The following is a 26987-nucleotide window of genomic DNA, read 5'->3' as shown; positions in this document are numbered from 1 at the left end:
TCTCTCTCTCTCTCTCTCTCTCTCTCTCTCTCTCTCTCTCTCTCTCCACACACACACACACACACACACACACACACACACACGGCAAATTAGGAATAATCTTAGATGAAAGGTACCAAGATTAAGGAGAACTAAGAAAAGCTTCTTTCAGAAGGTGAGACTAGGTGAGCCTTGAAGGAAGCCAGAGAAGCCAAGAGACAGAGATGAGCAAGGAGAGAGTTCCAGGCATGAGGTAGAGACATCCAGTGAAAATACTCAGAGCCGGGATGGCCAGGTAGCACAGCGAGTAAGAGCACCGGCTCCAGTGTTGAGAAGACCTGGAGATCGAATCCCGGGCTCAGACACTTAGCACCCACCCAGAAACACCTGGCCGTGTAACCTTGAGCAAGTTACTTAACCCCAATTTCTTAGGGGCGGCCAGGTGGCTCAGCAAGTAAGAGTACCGGCCCCAGTGTTGGGATGACCTGGGGATCAAATCCGGGCTCAGATACTCACCACCACACCCAGAAATAACTGGCCGTGTAACCTTAAGCAAGTTACTTAACCCCGATTGCTTAAAAAAAAAAAAGAAAGAAAGAAAATACTCAGAGCCAGGAGATTGAATGTTGTGGGCATGGAACAATAAAGAGATCAGTGCCACTGGAGTTGCATTAAAAGCAAATCTATGCTCCTTACAAATGGGGACCATTGTGATATGATTTTCCTTCTGGGAAAACTAGGTTGTAGGATGCCTGCCAAGTAAGTATCCCAGGAACCACTGTGCCTTGCCCTGAGCTGAACCATTTTTATTTCCTTCTGAAATATGCCTTGAAACTACCATTTCCAACATTTCTGTTTTCTGGAAGTAACATTTCAAACAAATTGACAATCTTTTTCTCACCCTCATGGAGTCCCGTTGATATAAATGAGCCTGCAGACCAACATTTTGCTTCTATAGATTAACATTATATTTGTTTAGAGAATATCTCTCTGTTGAAATGTTGAGACATCTTAATGGTGAGAATATTCTGCAATGATCAGAGAATATGGTTGTGAACCTGACTTGGTTGTGAAAAGACATTCTCAGGAGTGAATAACTCACTGACTGTATTCCACATGTTCTAAAAGTTTCTTAGGGATGTACTATAGGGATCCATTTGAATATAGTTCCATTTCATTGAGTTGATTATGTATTCACTGACTTTCAGATATTTAACGTTAAAATGGTCCCTCTTATTTATCATCATGAGATGTGATGAGACACTAATAATTGCTTATTGGAGTTGGGCAGTTAATAGATATTTCTGTGTTTTCCCACTGCAAAGTAACCTAATTACTTTCTACATTTCTACTCATAATTATTTTTCCTTGGGGTACTTAAATCATGTAGATTAATAAAGTGACCTCAGGAAATACGGTACCGATTGGAGATGCAGCTAATTACAGGTTTGTTACTACAATGTTTGCATATGTTTGTAGAAAAAACACTTTCATAATGACTTTTAATTTTCTATTGAAATGTTCTTATTGGTTTTAATGGGCCAACAGCAGAAATTAATTTTATGTTGGGCTTCAGTAAACTTTGTTTGAAAATATAAATTAACATTTGAATTTATGACAAAAAATGTCACTATTATTCTTCAACCTTGGGTAGATATACAACATAAAGTAGATGAAAGAGAGAGGAACTTGTTACACACCAAAGACCAGAGTGAATGACAAAGGGCAGTAGTTCCTGTTTTCAGTTCATTCTGACTACAAAGCAGATGAGTAATTTTGAAAATTATCATAATATGTTTCAAGGAAGTGACAAAGAAGGACTGATTTCCAAGAAGATAAAACTATTTTTAAACATTCAGAAAGTAAAGAAGTGAAGAAGAAAGGTGTTACAGAGATGGTAAGAAGGGACTGGAAAATAATGAAATGAATTCATTCAATAAAGAAAGGATTTAAATGAGGAAGGGAAGGACATATATAAACAGAGTAACTATGAGCTTTTTCAGCAACACAAAATCTTCCCTCTGGAAGGAGTGAACTAATTTCTTGGAAAGCAGTTCAAGAGATAGGACATATAAAGGGTTATTGCTGATATAGTTCACCCTAACCACCTCCCAGTGGGAGAGAAAAGAATAATATATGAGGTCAAAGCTGAGTTTATGTTCTCACAGAAGGCGTGTGATTTACTGACTTAGAGATAATTGGATGAAACTCCTGGGGAGGTGAGAAGACTGACTTATGACTCTGTAGTACAGCATTTCAAAGACCTTGGCAGCAAAAGAAGATGAACGTGTCAGTGAAAGGCAGCAGGAACAGAAGCTCAATGAAAGTTAAATAATAACGCAGTGAGCCACAGGATTAATACTTAAGGGTGATGAGTCATCAGGAAACAGAAAATAGGACATCTTAAGTTAATATAAAAAAATGCTGTCTCTAGAACAAAACTCGTAATGTGACCTATTTCCAACTGATACTTCGAATTACCTTATATAACAGCACCCCAAAATAAAATAATTACTTATGGTCATAGCTTTAGGCTAGTCTTGAACTCTATCTGAGTTGTTACAAATCTCTCTTTATCAGATTCTCCAACTGTAGTCCCACTCACTCTCCAGTCCATCCTCAATGCCTTAGGATGAAGACCAAGATCATCTTCACATATTTTAAGAACATTCCCCAAAGTAATGCATTTCCATTATTTTTCTTTCTCCTTTAACTCAATTCCACTACTTCCCCAGGCAGATGGAATCTTTGTCCCCTTTATTTCACCATTCTAGTAGTAGGAAAGTCTCTATCTAGTACCTTTCCCCAGATGGCTTACCATACTCCTTTGCTTCCATTTCAGCCCTCATATTCTTTTTTTTATATAATATATAATTTATTTACTATATTATATTTCTATTATTTACTATATCATTTATACTATATATTTACTATATATATTATTTTTTGATGTAGCCTATAGGATTTTTCTGGACAAGATAAATACTGGCTAGATAACAATTCATTGAAATCCAATTGTCAACTGTTAAACAAATTGATGTATAATTATAACAATAATAATAATAATAATAGCAATAGATTCTGTCCTCAGTTCTGTCTCTCTTTAAAAATTTAAATTTATTTATTTACTTTTAGTTTACAGCATTCAGTTCCACAATCTCTTAAGTTTCAAATTTTCTCCCCCTTCCTCCCCATAGCAACATGTAATCAGATACAGGTTCTACAAATACCTTCACGTTGAATGTTGTCATGTCGTAAAGGACTATAACGAACAGACAGCGCTCATATTCTTTAATCACCTTTTGTCTCTATACCTTCAAGTGACCTCTAAGAATCCTATTCCTAAAAACTTTCCCCACTTTCTAGATATGAGCTAGTTAAATTAGTGCCTTCGACATTTTATTATTCATTCTTTATTTTCCACCAACAGCAAAACATTTGAACTATTAGATATCCATATAGACATTTAGGTTTACTACCCTCCAGAAGCTGCCATGTATGTGTCTGCATGTGGAGGTGGCAACTAGATGGCACAGTGGATAGACCTGGAGTCAAGAAAATATAAGTTCAAATCTGACCTCAGACTCATATGAGCTGTGTGGCCCTGGGCAAGTCACCTAACCTTGTTTGCCTTGGTTTCCTCACCTATAGAATGAGCTGGAGAAGGAAATGGTAAATCTCTTCAGTAGCTTTGCCAAGAAAACCCCAAATGGGGTTATGAAAAGTAAGTTACGCCTGCTTGTAGCTCTACACTTTCATTCTGCATCATAAATTATTTGTCAGAATAGGTTTCTCTTAGTGATGTATGTCAGCATTTCCATTCTTAAATTGTTAGCTTCTAGAGGGCAGAGAATTTGTCTGTTAGGTCATTCTTTTGACTCTTTCTTCATCCATGGCAATGTGAGTACAGACCCTCTGAACATCAGAGCCATCGAGGATCTTATGCTGGCCATTTCTATGTGACTGATGAAACGTGGTTCTAGAGGACTTAGTCTATGTAGAAGGCCTGCATTTCACAGAGGTCCCAACACAGTGCTGTGAACAGAGAGCTGGAAATCATCACAAAAGTTGCCACCAAGTCCTCCAAGAAACAACAAATTCAAAGATAGTCTTGGTAAGATTTCTTTAACAAGAAGATATTGAAGAGATGGGAGAGGTGATTGAATGGTATTAGGAAAATAATATCAGGGTCAGGAGGTCTGTGGTTCCAACTAGTCCTGTGATCTTGAGTAAGTAATGCTGTGTACCTGGGCTTCAGGTTTCTTGTCTTTTCATAAGAATAGATGATATTTATGTAGTGCTTTCAAGCTTAAAGAGAGGTTTCTTATATATTTAGTATATATACACATACACACACATATAAAATACATATAGAATTTCATGCAAAGGTATATAATATATTTTAGATTATTAAATATATAGAATGAATTCAAATTAATTTTAGTAGGGGGAGCACGCAGCTGCAGGGATGAAATAAGGTTAAATGTATAAGGTAGTATTTGAACTGACTTTTAAAGAAAATGAGATTACAAGAGGTAGAGGTAAGGATGCCTGGAAGTCTTCCAGTACAAAGGGATAGATATGGGATATAGAGTATTGTATGAGGATTAGCAGCAAGTTCATTTTGGCTAGATTGAAAAGTATGGAAAGGTGAGTAATATATAACAAGTGGGAAATGTTAATTAGGGACAGGTCGTGAAGGACAACAAAAGCCACACAGAAGAGCTTATCATTGATCCTAAAGGTGACAGGGAATCAGTGGAATTTATCGACTAAATATTATGGGTAAGGTTTGAACTTCGGGTTTGCCAGAGTCTTGGGCCTATATTCTTTTGCTGCCTCACTGTAGCATAGTGGCAAATCTCTAGGTGCCAGGCCTGGAGTCAGGAAGACTCATCTTTCTGAGTTCAAATCTGACCTCAGACACTTCCTAGCTGTGTGACCCTGGGCAAATCACTTACCCCTGTTTGCCTCATTTTCCTCATCTATAAAATAAGCAGGAGAAGGAAATGGCAAGCCACTCCAGTATCTTTGTCAAGAAAACCCCAAATGGGATCACCGAAGAGTTAGATATAACGAAAATGACTGAACAAAAAAAAAGGATCCAATAAGCTAATATATATAAAGTCCTTGGTAAGCCTGATAACTGGTATATTAAAGCATCAACTATTATTTGTTAAATGAGGTTAGAGATGGGAATGATTCAGAAAATTGCTCCCCACTAAAAATGTTTAGGATTTTAGAGAGATTAGGGAAATATATGGGAAAATAGCTTTAAAATGGGAAATAGAATCCTTTGTTGCAAGGCAAGAGGTTCCAGTGCAGCTGAATGCACAGAGCATATGCCATGTAGTGATTTTTTTCATCATCTATGTTAGAATGGTGGTTGCAGTATATAGTAATACCTATTTTCATCATAGTTTTACATTTGCATAGGGTCTCACATATTTCAGTACTTCAGGGAATCTGTGACTCATTAATCTAAGTATCCCCTCTACCTGGGAAGATCAAACCTGTCTGTGCTTATCATCATTGATGGTCAGCTCAAGTGTCTGACATTTGAAGTGGAATATAAATTTTATAGGCATGTAGGAAGTTGATGAACTGAGATGTCAAGATATTTGAAGGGACACCCACATATATATATAAAATTCCTTTGTATGATTAAGGTTTGGGAAGGGGAGTGGGAGATGGAGAGTCAGGTTCTGAACTTGAGGAAGGAAGGAGAATGTTGAGAAGTTGAGAGGTGACTGAGAAAAGTTGTACTAAACGACAGTAAATATGGATGGACTGGATTGCAAAAGAAGATAAATTTTCTGAGTGGTAGTTCCAAAGAGAGTCGGGAAATCAAGACTGAGGAGTATCTGTGTACTTTTCTTCCTGACCTAATGCCTTGAGGCCAAAATAGTCCCTGCACTTGAGGAGAGTCTATCTTAGAAATATCAGAAGTTTATTTTTTTTCTTACATGGGATTAATTCTCTCCGACATGGGCTGCTCTCAGTCGCTTCTTTAACCTATCTAAAATTCATTGATGATTTCATGTGAATACCTTGTTACCACTTTATATGACTACCCATTGACACAAAGGCTCTGGGGCTTCTGGTCTGTTGTTTGGGTTTCTGAGCAAAATGTCTGTTGTGTCAGCCTGGAACAAGAAGTCTGAAGCAGAACTTCCCATCTCCACAAAGCCTCCTCTCACCTTGTGACTACTGCCCTTGAAAAGAGCCTCTTCCTTTGGGTTTATGGAGACTAGAAAAAACCTCTCCTTTGAGCTTGTGATCAGGAAAAATCCTCCTGGTTGAGCCCCTGAGTTGTACTTTAATCATGAAGGGCTATGGAGATATTACTCTTAGCATTTCTTTTTTTTTTCCTTTTTGGAGGGTGGAGGGCAGGGCAATTGGGGTTAAGTGACTTGCCCGAGGTCACACAGCTGCTAAGTGTTAAGTGACTGAGGATGGATTTGAACTCAGGTCCTCCTGACTCCAGGGCCAGTGTTCTATTCACTGCACCACCTAGCCTCCCTACTCTTAGCATTTCAAAACTTTTTATATCTAAATAGAATATATTAAGACAAAATCAACCCTTCTGATAGCATGTATGTTAATAAATGAGAGGCAGTCAGCATAGCTTTGAATATAGAGAACTGGTTTTTGCTTAAGGAAATCCTGTGTTCAAATTAAAGGCCTCCAAGTCGACTACTAACCACTGGGTCGCCTAGTTGCTTCAGAATGGACTATATGACTCTTGATTAGCCATTTAACCTCTGAAGGTTCCTAAGAACTCTAAGAACAATTGCTGATGTGAGTTAGTAGAAAGTTTTCTCATGAGTTCCCTACCCTTTATAATCTCAAGCCCAGAGATGCTACCCTTCTCAATTAAACAAACATTTCTTCACAGTTGTATCTTAATATGTTTATGTGTGTGCTATATACACAGTGTATGTGGTTGGGAGATAGGGGAGTTTATTAGACAGATGTTTGGATTCTCCTCTTCTTTAAGAATGTTTCAGTGATTTCAGCATGAACTGGAAAAGGTTAGAACATACTGCTATATGTCTCTCTTTCTAACCAAAACATGTCCCCTGATCTGAATTTTTCATTCCTAAGAACCCTTAAATGGTTCAGTGCTTCTTAGCAGAAGGAGTCAGTATGACTCAGCACAGAGAGAGATAGAACCAGACAGTTAGTTGTCTGTTCAAAATCCTACGGTAGGCACATTCAGGTAAGTGAATTTCTCCCAAATGCTGATACATCAGCATTGAATCACAAGATGGAATGAAAATAGATGTTCTGCTTTCATGACTGATATAATGAACTCTTAGTCCTGTTTTTATATAGCCATTGCATCAATAGTTCTGCAGTCTACTCAGGGTTGGAAGAATGAGACAAAAAGGGTAAAGAAAAAATGGCCCATTGTAACTTTTGTGTGGGAAACTTGCGTTAACCCAAGGGCCACTGTGGACTGTAGGGGAGTTTTCTCATTCTTTTGCTCATAATTCATGCCTTGCCCCATGTTGTCTCTCATGGTTATGGAGACTGACCCTTCCCTTTCAAAACACCAATCACAGTATTACAAAGGAAAGCTTTATTAAGATCAGGAGAAAAAATAAGACTTTAATGAGAGTCCATTATTGGTGTGGACTGGATGGTAACAGATGGCAATAAAGAGAAAACAACGATTCAGTTCTTATTTTCTTGATCTTTCTCTGCCAACAAGAATGATCTTCGGCCCAGGAAGTATGGACAACAGATTGTTAAACTCTTCCGACCACATCTCTGTCTGCACACAGTAGGTACTTAACAGATGTTTGAAGGACAGGATCCGTAAGTAAAGAAGATTAACTTGGCAATATAGGATGGATTGGAGGGGAAAGAGAGGAAAGCAAAAAGATGAATAATAGATTATTTTTATAGTGGTTGAAACAGAAGGTAATGAGGGCCTGTACTAGGTCGGGTCAAAAATCAGAAAACCAAGAAGCATTTATCAAGTGTCCACTATGTGTCTGGTATCCTGTTAATTACCAGGAATCCAAGTCCAAAGTTAGAAGCTAAAGATACAAAAACAATAAAAAGATTTACTTCCAAGAACTGTCATTTCTACCTTTGGAACCTCTATCAAATCCATCCCCTTTCTCTAATAATTCTACTGATTATACCACCTTAGCTCAACCTCACACTGCTTATTTGAACTACTGTAACAGCTTCTTAGCAACCATTCCAAACTCTAGTATTTTCCCTCTCCAGTTTATCCTCCACACCACTGACAGCTCTAATTACATTACTTCACATTTAAAACCCTTCTGTGCTTCCCTACTGCCTACTGAATGAAATCTAAGCTTCTTCATGTAGCAGATAAATTTGATTAAAATATTCCTTTCCTTTTGGGAAGTTGAACTCTAAGAAAATGAGAAACCAGTCAAGGTTCCACATAACAGATGATCACATTTGCCACCCCTTTGGTAGCAGAGATACAAAGGTGCACAGTGATGTTGGGCAAGTCACATAACCTCCCCAGGGCCTCAGTTTCCTTCTTTGCAAAGTGAGTGCTATACTAGATGGCCTCTAAGGTCCCTTCCATCTCTAGAGCTATCCTCCTATGACTACTAGGAATGATGTTATATCTAGCCAGATGCCATTACCGTGCCAGATGTCTTTATTTATTGTTCTTTGTTACAAAGAAAAAGTTCATTCTGGAGTTGGTGGGGAGGGGAGGTTTTCTTCTATTCCTGAGAAATGATGAAACTTTAAAAAAATAAATAAATCACTAATGAACAAATATGAATAGTCTGCTAAAATGGATAAGCAAAAAGCTAATATCCTGTGGCTAGGTGGTTCAGAGTGTCAGTTCTGGAGTCAGAAGGATTCATGTTCCTGAGTTCAAATCTAGCCTTAGATACTTCCTAACTGTGTGACCCTGGTTAAGTCACTTAACCCTGCTTGCCTCAGTATTCTCATCTGTAAAATGAGCTGGAGAAGGAAATGGCAAAGCACTCCATTATTCTTGCCAAGAAATCCCCAAATGGGGTTACAGAGAGTCAGACATGACTGAAATCAGCTGAATAATAGCAATATCCTGCAGGTCATTTTTTTCCTTCTCATTTGAAAAGTAGAGCAAAATTGGGTGGTGCCATTATTAAAATGAGGGGAAAGGGATTGTCATTATTTGCAGTTAAGGTTGCATTTAGAAAGGGAAGAAAAACTTCAAGCTATAAGCTCCTTATGGGGCGAAAAGTTATAGGCTGTTTTTATACAATATCAAAACAGCTGATCAATTCAGTGAATCATTTGGGTGCTTGTCCTTTGCACAAACCTCATAATTTGTGATGATTTTTAGTGGAATTGATTTAATTTAATGGGATTATTAGATATTTTTCAATTCCATAAACACAGCCATAGTAACTCAAAACACTCCATAGCCAAGTTTATTTTTATGGACTCCTGTGCTTTATCTTAGAACAAAAAAATCAATTATGTCTTTCTGTGGGAGATGCTGATGTGTGTGAGAGAGGAAAGTAGTACAAATAATGAGAGAGAGAGAAAGACAGAGACAGAGAGAGAATATGGGAAGGGGGTGAGGAAGGGAGGGAGGAAGCAACTTCTGGATAAACAAACTGGGTAAAGAAGGAAAGAAGAAAAATAGTGAACAACATTGAAATTGGCAAAAGGTCTGAGTAGTACCGGAAAGCAAAAGATAATATGTGGAAATACATTTGGTCAGGAAGTGCATGGTAAAAAATGTGGAAATATGAGAACCATGACAGAAAACATAAATTATAAGCAAAGCACTGTGAGAAAAAAAGGCTTGTTTTGTGGAAATATTGTATTTGAAAAAGAAAGGGAAAAATCTTTAGTTAAACATGTTTTTGAATGTTTCTGCCTCTGCTATCTTTTAATAATGATTAGATGAGGAAAAAGGCATTTGAGAGGATGAGGTAAGATGCCTTTTATCGGGTATAATTAAGATCAGAGACTAAACAAAACAACATAATAGGAATTATATTATCGGCACATCACAAAGAGCTCTTGGAAAAGGACTAGACGGGAAGTGGATTCTTGAGTTCTAACCCCGCTCTGCCACTAATTAGCTATGTGGTATTGCGTAAGCCACTTTACTTTTGGGGGCCTCATTTATTTCATACACGAAATGTGGAGTTGGACCACTTGGATTCTATGATTCTGTGTTAAGAACAGCTAATGATTATAAATCACTTTAAGGTTTGCAAAGTATTTTACATCTATTTTCTTCTACTCATGACAGCTGTGGAAGGTAGGTGATATTATTACCCCATTTTACAGATGAGGACACTGAGGCTGAGAGCAGTTAAATGACTTGCCTAGGACCACACAACTAATAACTGTCTAAGGAAGAATTGAACTCAGGTCTTCCTGACTTCAAGTCAAGTTCTCCATCTACTACAGCATCCAGCTACTTCTTCTGTATAATATACTGTTGATGCCAGTATCATAACTCTGTACAGTATTTTCAGATGTTATCTAGTTTATTTTTCTTTCTTTTTTTGGGGGGGGGGGAAGACAAGGCAATTGGGGTTAAGTGACTTGCTCAAGGTCACACAGCTAGTGTCAAGTGTCTGAGGTTAGATTTGAGCTCAGGGCCTCTTGACTCCAAGGCTGGTGCCCTGTTCACTGTTCCCAGCTGCCCTGAGTTTATTTTTCTGTTTCTATATAGGATATTCCTTTTTCTTTGAAACCTCCAGCTGATGTTTTTAAACCTAAGGAGGTAATGCATTTTGATTTGAGGACACTCTCTGGGTCACATCAGTGATTAATGAGTCAATATATCTGCACAGATGAGGAATGACATAAAAACCCTTAGCTGGGAAACTGGACACAGATATAGTTAGGGAACTGACAGGGGCTTCAGAGAGGAGACAGAAGATTGCCTGGAGCATTATAAGGGGCATGATAAAAAAGACTGATGAATCAAGGCTAGACAGAGAAGAAGAGAGGGGGTTATGAATGGCAACTTAGAGTAGTATAAGGTCAGCTGCAAAAAGTAGAAAAAGAAGGCTTTGATGTTAACATCAGAAATGCTCTGGAACCTAGACAACTATGTGACATTAGTAGTCAGTCCAGAAGGCATTTTATGGAGTCCCTAGGAAGTTCAGTAAGGCCAATAATTTAATTCCAAATGAATTAAAATGATGAGCAATGGAGAACCATTACCTTAGCAACGAGGACCAGCAAGTTTTGATTTCAGTAATATTTCCAGCTGTGGGCACACTTTTTCTAGAACTTCCCAAAGGGGAAAACTAGACTAGGCTCTAAAATATAAATCTCAAACATTCACCCAGCACTCTAAGCCACATACAGTTCAGGATTACTAGTCTTGTCCCCCAAACCTGACAGCTGTCCTTCATTTTTGCTCACTGCATGCTCCTGGCAGCCACCTTTTTTGCTTCCTGACTTGAAATCTGATGAACTTTGTCCAGGGTTTATTCACAAGGAAAGAGGAGACTGGTCTATAATATACTGAGGCACAAAACAAGTGAGAGAATATGTCATTTTTTAAGTAAATAAGGCTCCCACCCTTACTGAATTTTTTATTTAGTTCCCATACCTGATGACTAAACTGGACTCTCTCTTCTCTCCACACACTAAATCCCATATAATTAGGGTATCACCATCATTCAGTGGCAGAGCTTTATTGATGCATTCACAGACTTTCCCACTCTGACAGGGATTCACATGATTCTGTTTACAAGTGAAAACAGTTTATGTTCTCCAAAGGTCACAAAACACCTTTTGTTGTTGTTGAGTCATTTTCAGTTATATACTTCATGACCCAATTTGGGGTTTTCTTGGCAAAGATACTAGAGTGGTTTGCCATTTCCTTCTCCAGCTCATTTGACAGATGAGGAAACTGCGGCAAACAGAGTTAAGTAACGTGCTCAGGGTCAAACAGCTAGTAAGTATCTGAGTCTAAATTTGGACTCAGAAAGATGAGTCTTCCCAACTCTATGCCTGGCACTCTTATCTACTGCCCCACCTAGCAGCCCTACATAAAACTATACTTTAACCCAAAGATCAGTCAGCAAAACCACAAGCATGACAGGAAGCTCTTTGGAGAGTGTGGCCACACCAGACTGGAAATACAGTTTGCGTGCTCATTTTCCTCTCTTATATGCAGATTTGTACTTTTCATTCATAGGTTCAATATACATTTAATTATGTGCCAAGCACATCTACATCCTAGGGATAGATAAAGACAAAAAACCCAGAATAGTTCCATCGCTCCAGTAGCTTACACTCTATTGGTGGAAACATGTACAGAAAGAAGTTGATATCCAAAGAAAGTACAACCCTCTTTCAGAGAAGACTAGTAATGACAGTAGCAGGAAAGGCCCCACATAGAAAGTGGCTCTAGGCTTGACTTTGAAATGGAATTCTAAGGGACAAAGTGGAGAAGAGAGTTCATTCCAATCCATCAACAAGTATCTGTTCCAGGGGCAATATATTTCAGGCCTGTGTAAAAGCTCAGAAACAAGAGATAGAATTTTGTATGTGGGAAAAAATTAGGCAAGCTTAGCTAGACAATAGAGTAAGTGAAAGGGAATTCAATCAGCCCAGAAAAAAGAAGCTAGAGTCAGATTGTAAAGGGCTTTAAATGCAAACAGGGGAGTTTGTATTTTATCAGAAGCAACAGAGAGCAGAGGACATATACAGTCAGTCTTGTGATTTGGGGATATCAACTGGGCAGATATGTAGAAGGTGGATTAGAGAGAAGAAAGATCAGTAAGGATGGAGGAAGACCAGTGAGGAGGTTGTCAAAACAGTCCAGGCAAGAGGTGATGAAGGTCTGAACTAGGGATGGTTTCAGTGTGAATGGAAATCAAGGAATAGATGTGAGGGACAGTGTGGAGAAATTAACAGGATTGATAATTGATTGGGTATAGGGAATGAGGGAGAATAATGAAACAAAGACAGCTCTCAGATTGCAGACTTGGCTGTGTAAATGGATGGTAGTGCTCTGGCGAGAAATAGGGAAGATGTAAAGAGAGGAAGATTTGAGGGTGGAGAAATATTGAGCCCTATTTTGGATCTATCCAGTTTGAGCTGTCATTCTCTTCTGCCCCTGATTTTTCTAGGATAAAATCAACCAACATCTTCTATGGAAATATCCTATCATTCCGCAGAAGACAGATAATCCAACTTCTTCCTCTTTACTGAGTTTGTAAATTTGTTTTTAGCTCCAGACTACAAAGTGGTCTCTCTTCCCTTTCTCCTCCTCCTCCTCCTCCTTTTTCTTCTCTTCTTCATCCTCTTCCTCCTTCTTTTTATGTTCTATTCTCCAGCCTCCTGAAATAATTCAAGTTTTCCCATTGTCAGTTCAGATATTTTGATGTTTTTATTGTTTTACCTTTTTGCAGATTGCAGACCCACTTCTGGCTAGATCCACATCATTTCCCTGATCACCTAGAGTGTGGAGAGGTATTCCTGAAGTCCCTTCACTTTATCTTCTAAGAAGTTCACAATGTCCAGTAGGCAGTTGGGGATATGGGACTGGAGAGTAGGAGAGAGACTAGGTCTGTGTATACACATCTGGGAGAGAGAAGCATAAAGATGATAGTTTAATTCACGAGAGTCAGTGAGATCACTGCCAAGGTAGAGAGAAAACTGTAAAATGGGGATAATAGCAGCACCTATTTTGCAGGATTGTTGTGAGGATCAAAGCACTTAGCAAAGCGCCTGATGCGAAGTAGGTGCTATATAAACGCTCATTTCCTACTCCTTCCCTTTCCTTCTTGGATGCTCCCTTTCTTCCCTTTGATGCTGCTGGGTCTTGCTGCAGGCCCTCGCCGCTTCACACCTGGATGGATCCGTAGCCTGCTGGTTTTCTTCCTCTTTCCTTCCCACATGGGGTATCACACCCTTACCTGTGGGTGCTCTGCCCAAAGGAATGCAAATTTTGATCACCGAAACCTCACAAGATATCTTGGGGTTTAAGTGCAAGATTTTTTTTTCCTTAAGGACCATGCCTTAAACCCAAATGATTCTGGCTTTCATTGTTCAACCAACAACAGATCCCAGGACCAAGCCTCACTTGGTTATTTTTTTGGGCCCTGAGTGGCTCTGAGTGAATGTAAATAGCAATTGTTTTCTTGTTGCTGTTGTTGTTTTTAAGATTTTTTTTTTGGAGAAAGGAAGGCAAGGCAATTGGGGTTAAGTGACTTGCCCAGGGTCACATGGCTAGTAAGTGTGTCATCTATCTGAGGTCAGGTTTGAACTCAGGTCCTTCTGACTCCAGGGCCAGTGCTCCATTCACTGCACCACCTAGCTGCCCCCGTATTGTTGTTTTTTGACTAGATAAGAGAAGCCGTTTTCTGCCTCATTTCTTACCTAACCTTAATCACTGAATGGGCATTGCCTTAGTCAAACTGAGACCTGAGAAAGACCTTAGCTTGAAAAGGGCAAGGTATCCTGCTGTATCCGGGGCCATCTATAGTCGTTTTCATCCAGAGGAGAAAGTGAGGCTGGCGACTTTACACAGGCCTCTCTCACTTAAATCCAGCTCATTTGCATGTCATGGCATCACCTTCCTGATATCATGGTCCTCTTCAAGAATAAAGTACAAGCAACAACTCTGCGCACTCCAGTCCAGGCTCCACATGCTCCTCCTCTTCCTTTTTCTCTTGATTTTCTATTCTCCAACCTCCTGAATTAATTTCTTTCCCCATTGCCAGTTCAAATTATTCTCGCTAACTATGTCCATCCCCTACGCAGTAAACTGCAGTGACTCCCTATCCCCTCTAGGATCAAATGTAAAATCCTCTGTTTGGTCTTCAAAGCCTAGCCTCTTACACCTACGCCCCTGTACATCCTCTGTGATCTAGCTCTCCTGTGAGGCTGCTCTCCTTGCTCTTCCCCAAACAGGACATCCCATCTCCCACCTCCAGGCGTTTTCCCAGGCTGTCCTCCATCCCTGGAATACTCTCTCCTCATCTCCGCCTCTAGGCTGTCCTGTCTTCTTTCAGATTCCAGCTGAAATCTCATCCTATTTGAGTAGCCCCTCCTGATCTGCCTTCATGCTAGTGCCTTCCCTCTGTTTACTATCTCCAATTTATTGTGTGGGTGACTCGTTTGTACGTAGTTATTTTTCATGATGTTTCCCCTATTCGATGGTGAGCTCCCCAAGAGCAGGGACTGCCTTTTTCTTTTCTTCATATCTGCATATCCCCAGTACCTAGTATGCACCTGGCACATAGCAGGTATTTCATCGATCCTTGTGGACTGACGATCAGACTTGTAGCCTATTTCCCAAATGTCTCATCTCTTTTCTCTTTCAGCATGCAGCATATGCCAATGACAAAATCACCTTAATTTTTTCTCTCTAATACTCCTTTTCCCAAATGTTCCTGTGGTGTTCTGTTTCCTGTCCAACACTCAACAGTGCTTTCTGTGTTCCTTCTGTCAGCTTCATTTATGACCATGTGAAAATACCAAAGTGTGAAACACTCATCTGTTTTGACAAGTCTTCATGGGGGGGGGGGGGAGGAGTATCTGAGTTATATCTTGGATCTAGGCCCTAGAAAGACAACCGCTTTTTGTTGTGACCAGGCTGACAAATACCTGCCTCATATTCCTCAGCACAGCATCACCAGTCACCACTATCATTCTCTTCTCCCTCTGAGATCAACTGACAGCTTCTGGGAAATATCTTATCATTCCTCAGAGGACAGATAGTCCAGCTTCCTCCTGTTCATGAAGTTTGTAAATTTGTTTGTAGCACCAAACTACAAAGGTCTTTCTGCCCTTCCTTCTTCTCCTCCTCTGACTCCTCCTCCTCTTCCTCTTTTTCCTCTTCCTTTTCCTCCCTATCCTCTCCTCCTCCCTCCCATCTTCTTTTATTTTTGATTGTTCTTTTCTCCAATTTCCTGAAATAATGCAAGTTTCCCCGTTGCCATTTCAGATCTTCTCTTCTTTTTTGTTGTCTTACCTTTTTACAGATTGCAGATCCCACTTCTGGCTTGATCCACGTTATTTCTCTGATAACCTAGAATGTGGAGAGGTATTCCTGTCCTTTCACTTTACTGCCTAAGAAGAGGCCAGTCTACGCTTTGAACATAGATAGCATCCACTTGAATAATAATAGCTAACATTTATATAGTGCTTACTATGTGCCTGTCACTGTGCTAAGCACTTTACAATTATTATCTCGTTTGATACTCACAACAACCCTGGGAGATACTTGCTATTATTATCCCCATTTTATAAATGAGGAAAATGAGGCAAATAGAGGTTAAGTGACTTACCCAGGGTCACACAGCTAGTAAGTATCTGGGGCTACATTTGAACTCAGGTCTTGCTGACTCCAAGTCCAACATCCACTGTGACACTCACTGCCCCTATGGGATGAAGGTGGGTATAAGCACTGCACAGCAGGCCCTTGATAAATATTTGTTGTTCCAGTAATTGACCCTCAATGCAGGTCATTGCAGATTTTTTCCAGTTCTTATTGATTACCTTCTAGTCATCACATTAAGATGCTAGAGGTGAACCGATAAATATTTAGCCTGCAGCAATCACAAAAAGGACACACTTTAAGTTTCATCTGCATTATTTTTCTCATTTCTCATTATTTTCTCAATTGCTTTTTTTTCTTTTTGCCTTTTTGGAGGGCAATTGGGGTTAAGTAACTTGCCCAAGGTCACACGGCTAGTTTGTGTGTGTGTGGGTATTAAGTGTCTGAGGTGGGATCTGAACTCGGGTCCTCCTGACTCTGGGCCAGCGCTTTACTCACTGCTCCACCTGGCCGCCTTTCAATTGCTTTCTTTTTTTTTTTTTTAAAGCAATTGGGGTTAAGTAACTTGCCCAAGGTTACATGGCCATTTTTTGTGTGTGGGTGTTAAGTATCTGAGGCCCTTCAATTGCTTTTTAAAAGCCTAGATCAGGGGTGGGGAAGCTGTGGCCTTCTAGGTAGTTGGGGGATGGCCTTTTGACTGAGTCCAAGTTTTGTAAAACAAATTCCTTTTTAAAGGGAATTTGTTCTGTGAAGTTTGGATTCAATCAAAAGGCTGCACTTCGGGACCTAGAAGACCACATGTGGCCACAGCTTCCCCACTGCTGGAGATAATCAATGAAAGAATAAACCAATCCCCAAATTATATTGTTTGCTAATTTGCAAGATCTAACTACTCACACTAAAAATCTAGCAATTGATTCTCCCTAGCTGATTGAAGTGAGCAGCACATTCCTGCTTGTAGCCTTTTTTGCCCTTTGAACAATCTGCTTTCCTTCAGCTTCATACCTTCCTTTCCCTTCTCTAGTTGACTTTCGTTTTACTTTACAATTTGTTTTACTTACCATTTTGTTTATCTTTTCTTACTTACCTTACTTTACCTTGTTGTTGAGTCATTTGTTTCAGTCTTGTTCCAACTTTTTGTGACCCTATTTGGGGTTTTCTTGACAGAGATACTGTAGTGGTTTGTGTAGCACCAACACAATATTCACAGCACCAATGGCAACTATGAATATGATGGCATAGTGTGCAATCACAAAATATAACAGACTTTCCTTATACAAAACATAAACAAAACATTTATTCAGACACCAGAAAACCAAATCCATCATAGCAACATAGAAGTTAATGTACCATAACAGCACAGAGAGCCACACCATCCTTTAGCCTTCTAACAAACCAACACTTATGAGCCTAGCTATCTCCCTGGGTTCACCCTCTCCTTCCTCCACTGTCTAGCTGCTCTGACTCCCAGCTTCCTGTGGGCTCTGCTCCACCCTTCAGCAAACTCCTCCCACCACAGGTTCCATGTCATTACATTCAGCCTATTAGGGTCCAGGGAAAATCTTCAAATCAGGTCTTCAAATTCCCATAGGCTTATTAAGGGGCAAGGAAGATATTCAAATTCCCATTACCATTTCAGTTTGCCATTTCTTTCTCCATCTCATTTCAAGGTGAGAAAACAGACAAGCAGGGTTAAGTGAGTTGCCCAGGGTCACACAGCTAGTAAGATTCTGAGACCAGATCTGAACTCAGGAAGACAAGTCTTTCTGACTCCAGACCTGGCTCTCTATCCCACTGTGCTACTTAACTGCTCTACATTACCTTACTTTCTCCTTTTCCTCCTACCTGAGTCCTTCTTTTCAGGTCTTTTCTCTTCAATCCTTTTCCTCCTCCAGATCAAGCAGTCAATCAACAAACTTTTATCAAGTCCTTGCTGAGTTCTGGCCAGCTCTCTTCCAGATCAAGAGGTTCTCCATATCCTCGCGTTCTCCAAAGTTTCTTCAAACATATCCTCCCCAAATTCAGTCTCTGACCTTTCTCACACATTCAAAATCCCTTTGAATCACTAACAATTTGTTTTTCAGCAAAAGTTCTTCTCTAGTCTCTTACTCCTTTTCCTAGACATTAGGTATAGCAATCGGCTTTTGCAGGGATGCTTCAGCCCAGCTCCACCTGGGGGTCTTTCTCAGAGGTCATTTACAACAGTACCCAAATAGGAATCTTCTCTATGACATCCCCAAGTGTGGTCATTCAGCTTTTGCTTAAAGCCCTTCAATGAAGGGGAAACCGCTATCTCCTAATGCACCCTATTCCACTTCTGGGAAACTCAGTGTAGTGTAGTGTATGTCTGTTTGGGTAGTAGGTTTGCTGTGTACACATCTTTGGAAATGTTCATTGGCCCATGGTTTTTGTCACTGATGATGTCTCTTTAACAAAATAAAAAGTCCTCACTGTCTCATTGATGATGGTCTTGTTCTGTCAGTATTGTCTCCTTATAAAGGTGTGAATTCCTTTGCTTCTCTTTTGTCCTGGGTACACCCAGATGATTATTGATGAATAATGACTGATTCACAGTTAATTCATTTTATCTGAGCTTTGTACTTAGGCTTAGCCTTTCAAAGGGGTTTAAACACCAAAAAATGAGAGAGATGAAGAGAAACCCAGAGAAGAGAGGGGCTACACATAAAAATTCAGACTCATTTCCTTATAGGAAGATCAGAACAACTCTCTAAAGCCTCCAAGGAAACATGAGACCCCAGAGGTCTCAGTGAATAGAGAAAGAGGTGAGAAATTTCTCAACCAGTTCAGGAGCTTTTGGATTTTGAGCCAGAAATACTGGAGTGACAGTGGCAGAGCCAGAGAGCAATTCCTGGACCAGACCTCCTTGACTATTCAGAGGAGTTTTCGGGCTTATTGCAAGTACAAATGGAGGCATTCCTGGACCAGGAAAAGCCAGAGCCAAATCTAGCAAATAGCAAGGACTTAAGCTGTGGTATAGATAAAAAAAATAACCAGGACAGTGTCTTTCACTAGTACTATAAGTTGTGTATTACATATTTGGGAGGGGAAAGCTGACTCTTTGTTGACCCTGAGTACTGGCTTATAGTATGGTAATACAATAATAATAATTGTTAATGATAGTAATAATAACAAAACATTTATATAGCACTTTAAGGATTACAAAGTGATTTACAAATATTATCTCATTTTATTCTCCAAAGAACCCCAGGATAGAGGTGTTACTTTATCTCCATTTCATAGATGAGGAAACTGAGGCAGATAGAGGTTTAGTGACTTGCCTAAAGTCACACAGCTAGTTAGTGTCTGAGACTGGATTTATATTTAGGTCTTTCTGATTGTAAGAGAGAGTCTATCTACTTCATCATGTGGCTGCTCTACTAGTACACTCTGGAGAACTATATAGGGTCTAGAAGTTATGGGACTAACCAGAGGGAAGATTGCCTTATATTCTAGCAGTCTTGAATGCTCTTCCTTTTTGGAGTCCCACCTAGGGTAGTACTAGAAGTCTAGAATATTGCATATATCTTTGAGAAATGCAGAAGGGCTTACCAGAGAGGGAAAAGTATTATGTTGACAATTTATGAGGTCAGCTGCAAATCTTTTATATTTTTATCAGGTTATATAAAACCCTGTCCTATATTCAATGTTTTGTTAATCTGAGTGCTTTCATGGAAACCGAAGTCCCTTTTACTTTTTGGGGGGAGAGCTAGACAAAAGTCAAATTCTTACATTCCCTAGGAAAAAGCTCAGGCTAAGCCAAACATGTAACTCTTGAGGAATTCCCCAAAATAAACCTGGTTTCTGTAAATCCTGAGCTTCAATTCTGGGTTACTGGTTACACTGGATAGTTATTCCTTATCAATAGAAGATTCCACATTCAGCCTATACCTGGCCTTCCATAAATCCAGTTTTTTTGCTTCAAATTTGAAGACACCTTTGGATCTTCCCATGGATTCTGTAACCAGTTTTGAACTTTTTATTAATGAGGAAGCTAGGTTATACACAGTGTGTGTTCGTATAAGGTAGAAAACATAAGACTTTGGATTAGAGGCTCTGGAACAGCTACTGTAGGGAAATTTACAATAGCCATGGCAAGAGCCCTCTTGAAGTTGAATAACAGAAATGATGAATTCAAGGACCAGGTATGTCTAGTCCTTGAAGTCTGATCGAATCTGCTTATACATTCTTCTAATATATCACTCATGCCTCTCAGAGATACCCTAAGAATGGAGAACTCTGAAGCACTAATACAACTTGAGAGAAGAGTGTATTCCAGTTGGTGTGTGGGTTTTATGCTTTCGCTAGCTGTCATAATAAATACAGCTTTAGATTTTTAGATCCTGACTGTTATATTCAGATACTCAACTTGTGTATATGACCTCATTGATTTGTATATTCCCCCCAGTTATGCAGATCTCAACTCATCCATGTTTTCTTACCCTGTGAGATGCTTGGCAAGCTAATAGTAATATCCAACAGGAAATCCTTGGATCTTGTGGATTTATAATTTGCAGTTTCAAAAATTCATGATTCAGTCTGTCCAATTCCTCCTAGGTGGTACTACCCCCTGTTTCCCAAAACTACCCTGTCTTCATCCTAAGCTTCTGCTACACTTGGCTACAGATGCCCTGAGTTAAGGCATACTCTCTTCATGAAACAGGAAATTAGCAGCAGATCATTGGAAGCACAGACATTGTTGTAAAGTTGTGAAGTAAAAGGAGGACTGATCTTGGGCTCAAGAGTTCTGATTTCAAATCCTAGAAGTCTTACTTACTGTGTGACCCCAGACAATGTCACCAAATAGTCAGTAAAGCCAAGTCATTTTTCATCCAATTCTCTCATGAGTAAAAAGGAAATAAGAACACTTGTACAGCTTACCTTGAAGAATTATTGGGAGGAAAGTACTCTAAGTACCATAGATATGAATTATTATTACTCAGGAGAGAAACATAGGCAGCTGTTTGAGGCAATTTGTGTTGGAAAAAAATTCTCTTTTGTGCATAAGTCATCATTATCGGTACATTATAGTATGCATCTAGTGCTCTGGGATCTCCAGAATTTTTCCCCTGGAAATAAGAAGAGTACACAAACACATATCATGGTAGCTTGAAAATTGGTAGTGTTTACTTAAAAAGGGCACTCTATTTCCCAATAATTTGGAATAAAAATGAATTCATGCAAATTCTTTTTGAAGGGAAACAGGATCTTACTATTTTTGTGCTCAGAGAAAATTATATATGAAAGTAAATTGAACATAAAAAATTGGATATGAGCCTGGAGATAATCTCACAAAAACTACCTCCACAAGTTCAAAGAGGATTTTACATTAAAAGGTTATTTTACAATCAAATGCGATTTATTTTAAAATTAATTACTAATTTAATCACTGGAACTACCACAAGACAAATGAAGTTGTTTGGATATTGTTGTGTTTGTTTCCCTTGTTGCTAAAATTGATTCTTTTATTTCTTTTTTTTGAAAACAGATTCCAGAACTTGCTTTGGTCCCGGAAGACATTTGTCGATGATATGAAAGCATATAACCACAGTTACATTTACATGCCTGCTTTTTCCATGAAAACAGGGACAGAGCCGTCTCTCCGGGTTTATTATACATTGGCAGATGTGGGTGCCAACCAAACAGTGCTTTTTGCCAATCCCAACTTTCTTCGTAGCATTGGTAAATTCTGGAAAAGTAGAGGAATTCATGCCAAGCGCTTATCTACAGGTCTTTTTCTTGTCAGCGCTGCCCTGGGCTTGTGTGAAGAAGTGACCATCTATGGCTTCTGGCCTTTCTCAATGGATCTGCAAGGGCAGTCTATTAGCCATCACTACTATGACAACGAGCTCCCTTATTCAGGTTTTCATGCTATGCCAGAGGAATTCCTTCAGCTTTGGTATCTTCATAAAATTGGAGTGCTAAAAATGCAGCTAGAACCATGTGAAGACCTCTCACTACAACCCACTTCCTAAGGACTAAGGCAGAGGAAGTGAATGGGTCAATGCAATGTTTTTAGTGATTGTATGTGAATATGCAGAAGGGAAAACACTCAGACTTATTTATGGATTTGCATAGATCACTTAAGAAAAAAAAAGAAACAAAATACTATGGTTTAAGCACTGACTTGGAGGCTTACCAGGAGATCATTCCTTCTGCAAATATTTTGTAGTTTGTTGTGGATTTTTGGCCAGTAAAACTCTGGAAGTCGGTTCTTGGGAAAGAAACAAAAAGCAGCACTTGCATAGTTCAAGTTCAGATGGTGTCATTCAATGAAGACCACGTTGATTTAGGATGAAGAACAATAAAGGAAATTTGGAAAATGGGAAGAGGGAATTTTAATGGTCATTGGCCAGTAATACTAACTGTACAGAAATCCATCTGACTCAAAACTGGTATTTAGAATTGTAGTTTTTACAAGGATTATTATTATTTTTTTTGTCATTTGGGGTTATGTGGGGTGGGGGGGTAGGGGGGAGAAGAAGTTGTGTGTGAGTAAAATAATACTGTATTCTGTAATAACAGTCCAAAATGCCATAGCTTATTGTTGTGATTGTTTTTTAAAATACTATGTCTGTAATCACTTTTTTTTCAAATGAAGGATTACCCACTTTTGCCAAGTATTTAGACAATGTGAAACCCTGGTAAATTGGAACTATTTAAGAAACCTCTCTGGGTATCCAGATTACATCTTCTCTCTCTTTTCTGCTTCTCCCTCAGTAATCTGAATAATTTGGGTAATAGCTGCAACTTTAAAATTATGTAATTGTGTCCATGTTAACTTGTCATTGTTTTGTTACTATAAAGAGACCACATATATAAATGCAGTATTTTCCAAATTTGTTATAATCTTGTTCAGAATTTGATGTTCAGATATGTATTAAAGTGGGATCATAACAGTATTTAAGTTTAGTATTTCCCTAGGAATATACCCTATAAAGCAAGGTAGAATAATCTTCTTCATATACATACATACTTACACATCCCCTCATACACAAAATTGCCAGTTTGTTAGGGCCAAAATTTATAACCAGTGATGGATTTCAATAAAATCCACCACATGTCAGCTTGCCACACTCTAGTTTTTAAATAATCATAGCTTGCTCTCTGTTTTCCACTTTGCTAATACAGTTATCCCTTCACCATTGCAGCTGGATTGGGATAAGAAATGAAATGGGAATTTTGGGGGTTTGTGGAAGCCACTGATGACACGTGAAAGGCCAGCAGATGACACAGAAAAAGTTTAAAAATCAGAAATGTATGAAATATATGGATAGTATTATATAATATCAACATATTCTATCTTTTAGTACCATAACAATTCAAACTTCTTCTCTGGTACAAAAATTTTACATGGATTTTCCAGATTGTAGGGGTACTATGCTCCTAAACCCCTGCATTGTGGAAGGGATAACTGCATAGAAAGAAACCCAATTCCTAGCCCACAAAAGATTACCTAGAGTAAGAACAGTCTTCTCCATCCATACCCAGTATCTCCTGCATGGATATTACTGTTCTGTGTGACACAAAGCCTCCTATGAAAAGGGGCCCCTAGTGTTTTCATTGTAAGCAAGCCTTTTCATTTGTTTTAATGGGGAGTAAGGACATTCATTATGGAATGAGAAAGATCTGCATGATTAGGAGGAATACCCACACTGAAGAGAGATCATAGGAACACACACTCTGAAATGATCAAATTCTTTATGTAAAACCCCCAACAAATAAAAATTTAGATGACAAAAATTTAAATGACCAGGTCATAAAAATATTTTGATGGATAAAATGTCAGAACAAAATATGCTTTTGTTAATTCAGGTCATTAACAAATAAGAAACAGTTTTAAAGGGGAAAGAATGGAATAGTCAAAATGAGAACTGGGGTGTTTAAAATGTGATTGGTTGTCAGAATCCACTTATATTTATTGTCAGTAGGTTATTTTAAAGAGACTTGAGAATATTGGTTAATACCAGAATCCACATTTCTTTTTTGACCCCATATGTCAGAATAGTGTCAAAAACTTAATTCTGTTAAACTTTGGTAAATGTTTAGTACACATGCTAGCCTGAATATATCTACTCTTCCAAACTACAAACTACTCAGCAATTACCATTAGGAAACATAACATGTCTAAGTATATGTACCATTAAATTATATGAATTCTAAATGGAGAAATACATACAAAAGTTATAAGATGTATGTATCTAAATTAATGACGTGATTAAAAAAAAGCCCCACCTTATCAATAGTTTGTTTAGAATCTGTCTGACCATCCATCTTACAGCATTCAAGGAATGTCACCTTTTATTATGTAACTCCCGATGGTTATTTGTTATAGACACATACAGTTTTCTCCCAGGAGTTTATGTAGTCCTATCTACTCTGTGTGGATTCTAGAGGACCAAAGAAAAAAACATTTTTTTTTTTTTGCTTTTTTTTTGGAGGAGTGAAGGTAGGGCAATTGGGGTTAATTTAAGTGACTTGCCCACGGTCACACAGCTAGTGTTTTGTGTTAAGTGTCTGGTTAGATTTAAACTCAGGTCCTCCTGACTCCAGGGCCAGTGCTCTATTCACTGTGCCACCTTGCTGCCCCCGAAAAATGCATCTTTTAAATAAATATGTTATATGCTACAACTTTATTATTGAAGCTGAATTCTGTGAATTGTTTGTTGAACTAGTTTGCTCTATAGTTATACTTCTTACATAGTTCTTTATTGAGACTTAGTTTGCCTTCTTTCTTAGTGCAGAATGGAAATAGCACAAGGGGGAATAAATGCTAAACTCCCAACCAAATAAGAAATCTTTGTTCTTAAGAACTTTAAGTTCATGCCTTCTACTCTGCTCCATGTTTGATCTATTAGATTTTATAGAATAACATGCCCATCATTCATAAGAGATTAGTTCTAAAACAGACAGAACTTTCAATAAAATAGAATTTCAGCACTTTTGACGGTCAGACAGCAAAGGACATCATCATTTAATACCAATTTACTTTTTCAAGTGTATTTTTGAATCACATAAACAAGATTGTACTTTATTTTTAATAGGGAATGGAAAATAAGAATACTTATGTCTTGTATGACTTTTATTTTCCTTTAAAATCATCTAGAAATACACAAGCTTGCAAATAGCCATTGTTACATGTATCTAAAGGATTTTTCATTATATCAGCTTTGCATCTGACATGTTGACAATGCCTATAAAATGTAATTTTCACACTAGAATCCAGTTCCATAGAGTCAGCTTTCAATTGTCTACACTAATGCAAGGATGTTTAAATAACTTATGCTTGACTTGGGAATAGATAATAATAGTTGTTCCCAAATAACATAGCATTTTGGTCCATTTGACCACCCCAACAACCCTGTGAGATAGGTCATGGAAGTAGTAGTATTTCCTTTTAACAGATGAATTAACTGACACAGATAAAGGTTAAAGTGACTTACCTAATGTCTCAAACCCAGGTCTTCTAACTCTGCTATATTAGACTGTATACAGTTTATAAGAAATTAATTTCCTAATTCATATTTTTCCTTCAACTAACTTAAAATGACATTTCCCAGATTTTTAATTGCTGAAGCCTAAGAGAGAGAGTCCAGATGCCTGATGGGAAATAAATGGAAACTTCTCCAGTATTCAAAATTTACCACAAAAATTCCAAAGAGTACATAATCTATATAGTTGCTTGAGATGAGACTGAACATGGAAGACACCAATAGGTATACTATAATTTCTTTTTGTCTAGAGCTCTGAAGTTCCATAATTTTAAAATCTGTCATTAAGCAATCCTTTTCTTTCACTGGGGAGTAATTATCTAGGGTCTGGTTTTCTGTATATGGGTATCTTGAATTTTGTGTTTTTTAACTGTTATATACCATGTTGGTCAAGATTAAGTATTTCTGAGGAAAGTTAATGCTGTTACAAATATTAGAAATTTCGCTAGCCTACCCCAAAGTGCATTCATGTCAAAAACATTTACCAAGAACCTGTTATATGCAACACATTAATCGAGATGAGTGAGACATGATTCCTTCAGGAGTTTATAACCTAGTTGGAATATATGTATGTGTGTAAATGTATATACAATATATATACACACATACCCATATATATTTATACATACATATATTATATATATATATATATATATATATGCAGATATGTGCCCAATTGATATATTTATGTCTATATGACTTTCTACCATACATGGGACAAAAAAATGTGTAAGATCCATCACAAGTAGGATAACAGGGACAGAAGTATCTAGAAAGGTTTGTGAGAATTGGAGGAGGGCTGAAACTTCATTTTCCACCCTTTAAAATGGAAGATTATTGCCAATGGTCTATGACTTATAGGAAAGTCATAATTTTGAGCAGTTCTAAGTCAGGGGTTTGACTTGGAAATTCCTGGAGGCAAGATGGGCAGGAAAATGAAAACCTTCTTATCTGCCACTGGAATTAGGTGTCTTAAATATGTAGGTAATTATTTCATAATTGTTATAACTTGTGGGCTAAGTTGATGTTTCATTCAATTGGATTTTCTTGCTCACTACATTTTGTGAAAGCAGCAGTCAGTACATTTATTTCTATATAGCCTCCATGGAAATATTGTGGACTGGTCCCAAAAGATTCACAGAAGTAAGGGATGGTGTATGTTAGGTCATATTATGAAAAGATGCTTAGTTTTAAGAAATTTCATTCAAGAAATTTAATGTGAATTTTGTAAGTGTGTA

At 38.4% G+C, this 26987-nt stretch overlaps 1 protein-coding gene across 1 annotated transcript in view; it reads left to right on the top strand.

Annotated features, from left to right (window-relative positions):
• The window catches only part of LOC138176100 (alpha-N-acetylneuraminide alpha-2,8-sialyltransferase), a 135710-nt gene extending 110820 nt beyond the window's left edge, over positions 1-24890 (top strand). The window contains exon 6 of the mRNA XM_069106830.1: positions 21747-24890. Coding sequence (XP_068962931.1) covers positions 21747-22233 — 487 coding nt within the window. The 3' untranslated portion in view covers positions 22234-24890. The remainder of the gene's footprint in view (positions 1-21746) is intronic.
• The last annotated feature ends 2097 nt before the right edge of the window (positions 24891-26987 follow it).

Source organism: Petaurus breviceps, unplaced genomic scaffold (assembly GCF_028583685.1).
Source record: "Petaurus breviceps papuanus isolate PSGF00001 unplaced genomic scaffold, PetGlider_PUasm1.0 81, whole genome shotgun sequence".
Classification (NCBI taxonomy): domain Eukaryota; kingdom Metazoa; phylum Chordata; class Mammalia; order Diprotodontia; family Petauridae; genus Petaurus; species Petaurus breviceps.
Note: the sequence above shows the minus strand (reverse complement) of the source record. Positions and strands in the feature narration are given on the sequence as shown.